Source organism: Ptychodera flava, chromosome 16 (assembly GCF_041260155.1).
Source record: "Ptychodera flava strain L36383 chromosome 16, AS_Pfla_20210202, whole genome shotgun sequence".
Classification (NCBI taxonomy): domain Eukaryota; kingdom Metazoa; phylum Hemichordata; class Enteropneusta; family Ptychoderidae; genus Ptychodera; species Ptychodera flava.
In genome coordinates this window covers 1,083,196-1,094,383 of record NC_091943.1, presented here as the reverse complement: position 1 = coordinate 1,094,383, position 11,188 = coordinate 1,083,196, and the positions used below count along the sequence as shown (strand labels likewise).

Here is an 11,188-nt window from a genome sequence, read left to right as displayed (position 1 = left end):
TAAGTGCCGTCTCTTGAAGTAAACTAGAAGAGCCTGGCTCTGAATAGGGGCCTTTTCACTCGTGGGTATCAGTTTCCACCGTGGGTTTAAGTTACTCTTTATGCACTCCAGATGTACGATTTACAAAGCATGCTTATTTCAACACAATGTGACTGTGTGTAGTGCTGACCTCTCAAGTTGACCTACAATGATAACAAGCCGCCTCTGTTGAAAACAGTCGATACCCTGTCCTCATCTTAGGTCAACTCTCTGATGGAGGTCTCTTGTGACCCCAGTGACATTCTCGTGACCTTTCTTCATATTTCCTTACTCAACCCACAGTGTTGCATCAATGGCAGCCCTTCAATGGCTTCAATGATCAGTGACGATCTGTCAGATAAGAGCAAGTACTCCCTTATCCACCGTATTACCATCACATTATTTTAACTCCATCTGCATGGTAGGAAAATATGCTGAGAATTTGACAGGTCAAGACTCACTGTCAAATATTATATAGATATAAATAACGACAAGAGTAATTCTTTTCTGATCATTACTGATCCTTAAAAGATACTCTTTCTTCGAGTCATGTTGATCTTTATTTATATGTTGGTGTATTATGTGCTCAAATAATTGTACACCCAATTTGAAAACTACATTAGTTTGGGTAAAAAAGAAACACCTATGAGGGCGCTGTTCATTCGGGCCTTCGGTGCACTTGCAATGCTTTAAATCCTGTGCAAAATATTAAAGGGAAACAGTCGTCGGAAATGCGCCTGTGCGATTTCTTGTGTACAAACAATGTATTTAGTACACGATATCTAGATGCACCTCATCATCATAGCTACAACTTTTAAATTATATGATGTAGATTATGACAGACATGTTTTAACTTTCATCAATCACCATTGTACCATGGATACACTGTTTACATTGGTCGTATGGGTCCCATACGACCTTGAGCGCAGTTCCGACGACTATATTCCTTTGAGACAAGGACAACGAAAGATTATTTATTAGGGTCATTGTGGCCCCATAGACCTAATATGAGTTTTTCTTAGCCAGTTTCACATACATAAGTTACCAAAACGTCTTTTCAAACATCCTTTTGTACCAAAATATATCTCATACTTGATTTTCTAGATTTATTTAGTAATTGATGCCAAAAGCATTGTTACAACATGCAAATTAACTTACAATGAATCATTACCATTTCAAAATAGTCTGGGCTCAAAATTTTGCACTTTCTACCGAAATATCATTATACATTACTGTGAGAATACCTCTTTCAAAACAGCTCTCGATTATGAGTATTTACAAACTGTTTGTCCACGTTGATCAAAATTTCCTGACCCCGGTAACATTATAACGATTTTAAAAATCATAAAAGACAATTTTGATAGTATGATGACAGATTGAGGGGAGGAAGGGAACTTTATACTTTATACATGTCGATAAGAACACAAAGTGTATTTGTAAAAGTGTTCCATTCATGGATATGGACTGTCCCTGCCAAATTTTCAGGGCCGCGAGTACTATTTCCAAACTTTAGAGAAAAAGTTTTGCTCAAGTCTCGTTCCGTCTCAAAAGTTACTCCTGTTCGAGAGTTTGCCGAGACTTAGGCTTCCTAGCCTCGTTTTCGGGTTAGGGTAATTTGAGGAAATCCCATCGATCGCTCAATATGGCGTCCTGCATTGATAAACTTTCCTGAGCGTCTATCTTGAAATTACACGCCACCTAACCCCTTGTGGATAAAGAAACGTGTCAAATATGACATCTTCTGGATTTCACGATACAGTTTGAGGCAGTTTACTGTTCAATATGTCTACTAAAGGCGGAGGTAAGTATCAGTATTCGTTCGCTGACAGTTTCTCCCTACAGCTGGAGTCGGTACGGTGCCCTTCCCCGTCTAAAGTCTACGGATCAATCAGACCTACTTTAACAGCGATGACACTTTCCAATTGTTATGACTAACGGTGGACTTTTTCTTTCATACACCAACAAATATTCTCCAGTTTTTACTTTCCTTGCAACTTGGTCAGCCGTCCGTCGTTTTTCATGTTTGTTTATAATAGTCCCCACGTACACACTTCCCCAGGCCAGGTGGGGTTCGTGTGTATTTTTATTTTGACCGCAAACATGCTGAACACTATTCGCTTCCGCATATGGCGTAGTTTTCTGAACTCTCGTGGAGCGAATTGAATTGAACTTAGTTTTTTGAGAGCCGCTGGCAGTCTACAGCCGATTTTCGTTTTCTCTTGACATTCTCTAAACTTCGATGAGATCATCAGAACGTTATTCAGCTCTTCCCATCCCACGCTCCGTGACTTGCAAGGCAAGTGGGCATGCAGAGTCTCAGTGAAGAGCTATGCTCAGGCCGGAAACAATCGTCAACTCCCACACAGCAATACCTGCGTTGCGTATGTTTTAGAAGAGTTAGGGATGATCATGTTTTTACACTTTCTCCCATCCGTGTTCGCCCATATCGAGCTGTAGCGTGGCTGAACCAAAAACAAAGACACATCCCGCTTTCGACATATGTTTTTTGAATTTTTTTTCGGCCATCTATCAGTAACTTGATCTTATCATTACAAGTTGCAGGTCAAAACTTGAAAAGTGCGCGTTTTACCGGAGTATTCTGACTTTCCCCGCAATGACAGCAAAATATGTTAGTACAAATAATATTAGATTTCCTTAGTACAAACAAGTACATCTTATAACAATAGAACCAATGAGACCATTGTGCACCTGAAAGGGCATAGAGGATACAGCCCAGGCTTTGAGGAGACCGACCTTTTCCATCAGTGAACCCATACAGACATAAACAATTGGTGGAAGCTTTCCCTTGTAGTACTGCTATACTTAGATGCAAGCAGACATTTGCTCAGCAGGTCAACATATTGAAAGAGCAACTCACCAATATCAAACTGTGCCAGTTCCATTGATATTGATTCCAGTCACTGGTTTTGTCACGGTTTTCATTGCAGCCCCACGTGAGAGCACTGACCTGTATCAGAGTTTCATATAACAGATTTTGTAAAAGTCAGAACTTTGTGATATCCTTGATTGTTATTGTCTGCATTTAATTATCCATCCAGTGTGTGAATAAGGTTCTCTATCGAAATTGCATCACATCATTGATTTGTTCATTTATTACTGCAAGAATTTTTTTTTCTGTGGTATTTAATCAAAACAAATTAAGACCTGATCTGCCATAGGCACCAGACAACTCGCTTCAAGGATGTTGATACAGCAGTTTTGTTAAGACATGCATACAAATCCTGATGTAACGTACACGTATGGCAAAAGTTAGCAACAAAAGTGGCACAGTCTATTCCAATGTATGTAAAACATGTAGTTGAAATTCCAAAAACAAAAATAATTTTGACACTAATTAAATTCAGCTGCTATTTTAACTGAATGTAAAATTTCTTTCATCAACACTTATGTTACCAGTTGAAAGGAAACATGATATTAATTATTTCAGACATGGAATTTTACGGTGAGAATTAAAAAAGTTCATTGACACAATATTTTATATGAATTAATACTTTTTTCAGCATGACATCATTAGTTTCAATCATCAATAATTTATTAATTCATAGACAGTAGCCCACTCTACTGTCTATGATTGTTTTGAGTTAAAATTATGCTTATACATAAAAAAAATACCTGTAGTAGTCCACAATGTTTGCAGCAATTTGTGAAACATGAATGATGAAGGAAAAAAATACAAGTGTGGCAAATGCTCATGCTCAAAGACCTCAGTTTCAAGACATATCATTATTAGTAACTTATCCCCCAAGGCTGAATAGGCTGTTGACCTTTCCGTGACAAATCTGACGGGGATTACATATTTTAAGCTGCTATCAAATTCGAAGCACATTTCATTCCAGTCTGGTATTACAGACTCTCTTTCTCTTGTTGAATTCAGATCTGCTGCTCAGAAAACCAGTAATCCACTCCTGAGACTGATTCTTTGAGGGGATCTTAATCCAGTAAAGTTCTCTGACCTTTTTTGTCCCTTGGTCAGGCAAATAAGTTGGTTCATTTTATACACATAAGTCCAAGAGGGTAGGAAATGTTACTGTTCTTGTAACCCAGGGGAAAATGTTTGCCCAAGTGTTGGTTTAGCCAGTCTACTACGACTGCAGAGTCAAGAATCAGTTGCTTGTGTGAATAAGGAAATTGTGTCAACTTTTAGTTTAACTTAGCATGCATTAAGATTTGCATAATCTTTAATTTGCATTTTGAACAATAAAATTATGTTCATTAAATAACTGTAAAGCCGTAAAAATTTTACCATCTGCCTCAGAAATTCATGTGACAATGGAGTTACAGACAGTTGTCAGAGAATTTACATGGACATCAGTCAGCTGATCAACCAGTGAGAAAAATGTCGATCTGGATATCTTGACTGTTCTGTGAGATATCTGACTGACATATCTCTTGAAAAGATTTATTTTACCCCTGTGGGTATTAAATAGAACCCTGAGTGATATTGGCAAAACTGACAAAGTTCTAATAAAAGTGATAAATCTGACGATAATGTTTTTTTCAAATTTTTACAGTTTTTAATATGTCAGAGGTGAGTGGTCAGGGTCATACACTGGGGAGGCCACTCGAGAGGATATGAAAGTCTGAGGTGAATTACTCCATATAGTCATCATGGACAATTCATGGCTCATTAATCCACATGGAATCAAGTGTGACCATAGACTGGGTGTACTGACTTTGAATTCATAACGATTTTATTCAATTATAGCAATGTCTCCGCGCGACCTCTCCTTCACTGTTGCCTCCTGAGAATATTATTGAAAAAGTTACAAGGAAGTAGTAAAAATAGGGAAGGCAAGTGTTAAGTGTTGTCAAATTGTTTGAAAGTCCCTTTCATACCCTTGCCTGGTCTGATTTTTAACTAAAACGGCAAAAAATGCGATCAAAGAGACAGTAAAAATCATGCATGTGAAAGAAATATTGAAACACAGTAGATCCACAAAGAAATATTGAAACACAGTAGATCCACAAAATCTTTGTACATTGTTAATTTCTGTTTTTAATTACACTGTAAGTATCTAGACTGCTTAAAATAGTTTTGAAACCCCTGTGATCAAGTTCCGTCCAAAAGTGTCCTTGTATTTGTGCTCAGTATCTGTATTTACAGTGACAAAGTCCAGGACCTGGGATCTAGGTCGGCGAATTTGGGTCAAAGGTCATTCCATGGCAAAAGGAAGCCTTTGCTGACCTGGTGCCCTGTCCCGCCACAAACTGCTGATAGATTTTTTTTTCTCTCCAGAAGCCGAGCACATGCTTGAATAATATGTCAATGACATACATATAATAAGATACATCTGTCGTTCAGTGTTGACAGTTCTCAGAAAATTTCATATGAAAGGTTCTCCATTGGTCATGTAATGGTCATAAAGTGGAGAATTTCTTCATGCGGTTCTGTTAATGATCACAACTTGCAAACTGAAATCAACGTAACGTTTACAAGAAATTACATTGCAGCAAATTTTTTTTTCTCCAAAAAAGTGAAAAGAAATCAGGTTTCAACTTTTGCGAATCTTTTTTGTGTCCTCTGCATGGGTTTTTTTGGCCATTTTGACCAAGACAGTATGTAGGTCTGTGCAGAGCTGTTGAAGACTTTCCTATTTGAATATCTGTCAGCACAGGAGCTGAGTTAAGTTTTAGGCAGCAAGAAGCTATTGTCATTGTACAGCAAGAAGCTATTGTCATTGTAAGAGTTGCTAAACAAACATAATCTAAGCAAATCTAGAGTCTGCTTAATTAACTGACCTGGAAGTCTTGATATTTCATTTTCTTCCGTAAGGAAATGATGAATTATCAATTGAAAAATTTTGCTGTTAATTAAGCTAAATCAAGTTTGATTACCATGTAAGACCTCATGACCAAAGAAGTTTTCAAAAATCTTATTATGGATGACATGCCTGGAAAATTTAATCAGATTACAGCAGAGTAGATTGGTTCTCAATATAATTAGAGGAACTGTGTTGCCATCTGTTATCTCCATGGAAGTTTTCTTTTTTTAGCGAAACCCTTGACACACCTTCTTACCGGTGTCAAAGATGTACTCCAGTCACCTGTTTACGTCATTCAAGAGAAATATTCGTCAGAAAGCCCACGATTAGCTCCATGGATATTGAAAATATCAAAGGTGGACAGGCTTTGTGTGTGCAATTAGTGGGATTGCATGGTCAACTTTGAGTGTCATGAAATGGCCATTTATTGATGTCATAAATATCCATGGAAACCAACTCTGGAATGATGTAGCTCTGTCTTGATGTTATTGAGATTTTTGAATGTTTAGGAAATGTGAAGAAGGCTGGAAAGTCATCTAAATTTGTGATATCCTAGTAATTTGTGAAGTTTGAAAGTTAAAGCCTTGGCCCTCTCTTATTGTTCACAACCATAAATGTCTTCTGTGTTTTTGAAGGACAGAAACTAACAATCTACAACATGGTGGCTTGACTATTTTCATTCCATCGGGCTAAAATTTCCTCATTATTAAGCATGGTGATTAATAATAAAGTGTTAAACTATGAGATCTTTTTTCTCAAAATGTACACCTCAAAGAAGAAGAACAGTTACAGAAAGATGACTATGGTGAACAAAAAAGTGCCTCAATGAACCATGTACACCTTTAGTTACTGTTTATATTTAGCAAGAAGGAAACAAAAATGAAACACATGGCCAAGCTTTGATGAAAGATATGATCTTTTCAGGTGTTGGTTTTCAAAACTATACAGTTTCGTGAAATGCTCTGCAATTTCTCCCCAGGTTTTTTCCTAATGATAACAGACTTTTGATTTGATCGGAAACACACCGGCATTATCATTCAAATAACACTGTGATACATTAATTACATGGTGGTCATTACTAGTCTAACTGAGAAGCTTGGAATGGTTTCAACATCCAATATGTGGAAAAAACCAAAAGCACTTTGCATTGAAGAGAACTTGTGTGCTATAAGTGTTGTCTTTTCTTCATCCCAGCAGCCTGTCCAGAGTCACGTGTAAAGTCAGATTGCCTGAAACTGAAAATGGAAAAACACACTCAAAATCTTGGAAAGGCATTGTACAGTTGTCTATGTAGATATACCACCATCACATTTCACTGTGTTTTTCTTCTTTCAAAATATTCAACAAAATATTTATCAGCCCCTTTACCAGGTCTTTTACACAAACTTTTCACTTCATGGTTCATCAACTACTGAACTAGAAAATTTGATGGAGAGAATTTGAAAGATGTGGTTGGAATAGTACACTAAGAAATGGGACTGTAAGGCTATTTTCATTTCACTGGCTATGCAATTTTTTACTCTGTAGGACAATAGGTCATGCATATGTAGGTTTTGAGAGAAATTTTAAAATTTTAAAATACCCATGGTATCTACATGTAACAACTGTCCACAACACCAGGCTTATTATACCCATCAATAATTTTGGTGATCATAGAATCAGGTTTTCAGTCCCTTGTGTCGTAAAATGCTTTCACTGAATATTCTCTGTAGCATTGTCTCATTGTTTAAATGCAAGTCATAAAATTGTGACTATTCTGTATGGGCCTATAGTTACTTGTGACCCAAATATAAGCTGTAGTCTAGATGTATTTACACATGACAGAGACTTTGGACAAGTATGATATTCACAACCTTCATCTACCTATGGGAGTTGTTTCAACACATATATACACAATATGAAATGCCCTATTTTAAATATTTAGATTACGAAAGCAAATTTGGCATATCCTATTCTGTGGTGAAACTAATAAGGTAATTAAGACACCATCCCATGACTCAACGTTTACGGCCGCATGGGGGCTGTGGCCATGTATGGTATTACAGACTAAAGCGAACTAAACCAAAACCAGGAATCCCATAACTTATGCCCTATTTATAACCCAGCCATGTTTTACTGTACATAGAGAAAAACGAAAATGAGCCTCCACTTTTCCCTAGAAAAAAGTTTGTTTATGGATGTATCTGTTTTTGGTAAATACGGGCCATGACCACCATTTCGATGTTCATGTGGTCAGATTATATTGAAGATCAGTAACTGAATATGAAGTGTATCAGGCAAAAATTTCAGTTTTCAGATCAACTCTCACTATGTACAATTTCCAGGGTCACAGTCATTATTTTATTCAATATTCTGGTTTTCATAACATGATATTTTTCCCACTCCTATTCTGTCACTCTTACAAATTCTTTAAAGTGTGGTCATACCTATCTGTATTTTGAAAAGTGATGTGTACTTGTACCTAATCACAGTCGGGACTGTGACCTAATTTATACAAGGGTTGAAACTTCAAATTAACTTTGTCTGACTGTTGTTCAAATTACAGTGGAATCTTAAATTAGATTGAATATGATACAACTTTCTTGTCAGTTTTAAGATAATATTGACATAGTGGCAAGAGTGAAGTGCATTACAACATTCTCAGCCAAACTTTGATTTCTACAAATAGGCTGATGTGTCTCTGTGTTTCTCCAGCTATGCCTCAAATCCATATCTGGATTTTTTTTTACATGACAGATCAAGGGATTGACCAGTACAACAGTACACCATTCCTGGGCACCGTTCCTGCTATTAATACTCTCACTTAACAATTCTTAACTTATGGCTAGAAGTTGAATCCAGATTTGAAGTGTAAATTTCAACAATTAGTCAACTACAATACAACTACAGCCAATCATCAAGAGAGATTTCTACTCTGTAAAGCTGAAAAAACAGCCACAACAAATGCTTTTTATTGATGTTAAAACACCGCAGACTATCGGAAGTTTAATTTCCACTACCGGCAATGTTCTGTTTTTGATATGCAAATGGGGCAATTGAAAGAATTTCCTGAGCGGCACTCCGCTAAACCAAGGCTAACAGTGCTCTGAGTGGACTTCGGCTGAACATCAGAAAAAAACAGAGGTTTAATAGTCTACCTAGCAGTCGAAGCTCGTAAGCTCAATAAAAAGAACTTTTTGGTAATGTGAATGTGACGATATGCCTGACAACAGACTATTCAACCTCTCTGAAGCAACATTGTCTGACAGTGTGGGAGAACTGATACATGCCTCTCTGAGGTCAAAGGTCAGCCAGCTGATTATGTGTAGAGACATAGGACTTCCTCAAGCTGTGTGTACACAGTCCCTTGAATCTTTGGTGGAGGGGGCTGTGGTTTTACAGTCTATGTCCCAAGACTCTGAAAGGAGTTTCAAATAATGAAGTGAAAAAATGTATTGTATCTGTCATGATCACAGATTTTGCTTTGTCTGTGAAGGTGTGTATTTTCATGGAGTATCTGCTTTGTGTACATTGATCTGCTAGGATTGAGTCATATCAAATCACAGAGGATGTAACCTCAAAAAAGCTCATTTATCAAAAGCCTGTCTAATTGTTATGTGTTGTGTCACATGGCTACCATCACTTTGTCCAATGGCTTTTGCCTTTAACGCGTCATTACAGCAGGATTAAAATCAAAGGAATACATAAAAAATGCACAAAATCTATGCACTTGTCTGATTGTCGACTTGAAATGAATGTTGCACTGCTGTGGTCTTGACATACAATTGTTATATGAGGAGGACAACTACCCTAGTTTATTTTCACCCAAGTTTTCACCTTCCTGTCAACTCAAATACGGCATAAATTGTTATTTCAGTCATGGAACCAAATGATGAAGCCATCCTAGTTTCAGTGATTTTAACAGTTTCTGATGTAATGCAGCTCGATCAGCCTCCACATAAAACCAAAGCTTTTTAGTAAGGTTGTAAAAGAGTTTATAAGAGAAGTCTTGAGAGTATTAAGAACGCTGTGACTTAACGGACAAAGCACATAAAAAGGACTGTAGCCTCTAGGTTCCATCCTAGACCCTTAAAAAACAGTCGAATTGGACCATATAACCTTCCAGTCACAATGAGGGTATAGTATTATGTAAAAGTCAGAAATTGGATTAAAAAACCTGTAAGGAGACTGTACATGGTAGTATGTACTTCTATGTAAAGCGGTTTACTAAAAATTATCAGTTAAATGGTTATTTTAAATTTAATGTTGAAAGTTATATAAAGTTATACTTTGTTTATTCTGAGTTTATTATGAGTATACAATGGGCACCATTCTATTGTTTGTAAGTTTACATGCTGACTATCAAAGCTTTATTGAGCTAACCTTTTCACCCCCTTTTCCAAGTATATGGGTTCAACCCTACAGCAAGTGCGATTGAACCACATCCCGGTGCTTAAAGGGGTGAAAGTGAACTGCACAGGCATGTTGTTTCTTTGCAAGTCACATTTATACATGCTCTAGGCCGCAGTTTATATCTCTCCGGTGTTAATTGTCATGTACATGTTCCGTCAAACAGTTGGTCTGTACGTCAGTCAGAATTTCAACAAACATTTCGAAAATCTTTCACTATTAAACTTAGAACTTCATGTCTGTATTATGTGTAGTTCCTCCAATTTTATTCAGTTCCTCCATTTTATTCCTTGTGATACTCACACATAACATACAGGCATTGCAATGTGCAGTTTGTGACATTATGCATGGTTTTGAAACCCTATACAGTAGAGGAGATTGTAAAACCATTGTGTAAAGATGAGTCATGACTGAGACAGACACATTGTTCATTTCACAGCAAGGTCACAGGTCACCTTGCCACAGGAAGAATACAGACAGTAATTTAGAACACTGAACAGTCAGTGAACTTTACCTACCATTGTTCTCCTGCTGGAGAAAAGTGGTTTGAAAAAAATCAGTGTCTTCGAAATGTAATTTGATCCTATCTGAGCCTATTATCCTAAAAAATCCTGGGACACCACTTTCTTTATCAGTAATATAATTATGATCAAGAATTTTGAGAATGTATTTTTGGACATATTTTTTTGCAAGAACAGTCAAGATTCAGTGTTTTAATAGTATTAGAGACTCTTATCCTACTCCTCAGTCCCTATTCATTCTTCCATTCATACTCCTCAGTCCCTTTTCATTCTTCCATTCATATTTCCAAATTCTACCGCCTGTTTTTGTTTTCACACCTTTGCCATCCATCTTCTAAGTTCTATCAGTTTAGGAATGACACACAAGTTCCCACAAAGATTGAAAAAAACAAACAAATCAAAACCCACTTTCACTCAATCTTTTGTATCATTGATCCGTGTATTACACTTCTTGGAATTGTGTGGGCTGGAAGGATC

The 11,188-nt window shown here is 37.0% G+C and overlaps 1 protein-coding gene across 1 annotated transcript in view; it reads left to right on the top strand.

The window, feature by feature from the left end:
• The first annotated feature begins 1,630 nt into the window (after positions 1-1,630).
• The window catches only part of LOC139152465 (rap guanine nucleotide exchange factor 1-like), an 87,873-nt gene continuing 78,315 nt past the window's right edge, over positions 1,631-11,188 (top strand). The window contains exon 1 of the mRNA XM_070725587.1: positions 1,631-1,819. Within this exon, the coding sequence (XP_070581688.1) occupies positions 1,801-1,819 (19 nt within the window). The 5' untranslated portion in view covers positions 1,631-1,800. The remainder of the gene's footprint in view (positions 1,820-11,188) is intronic.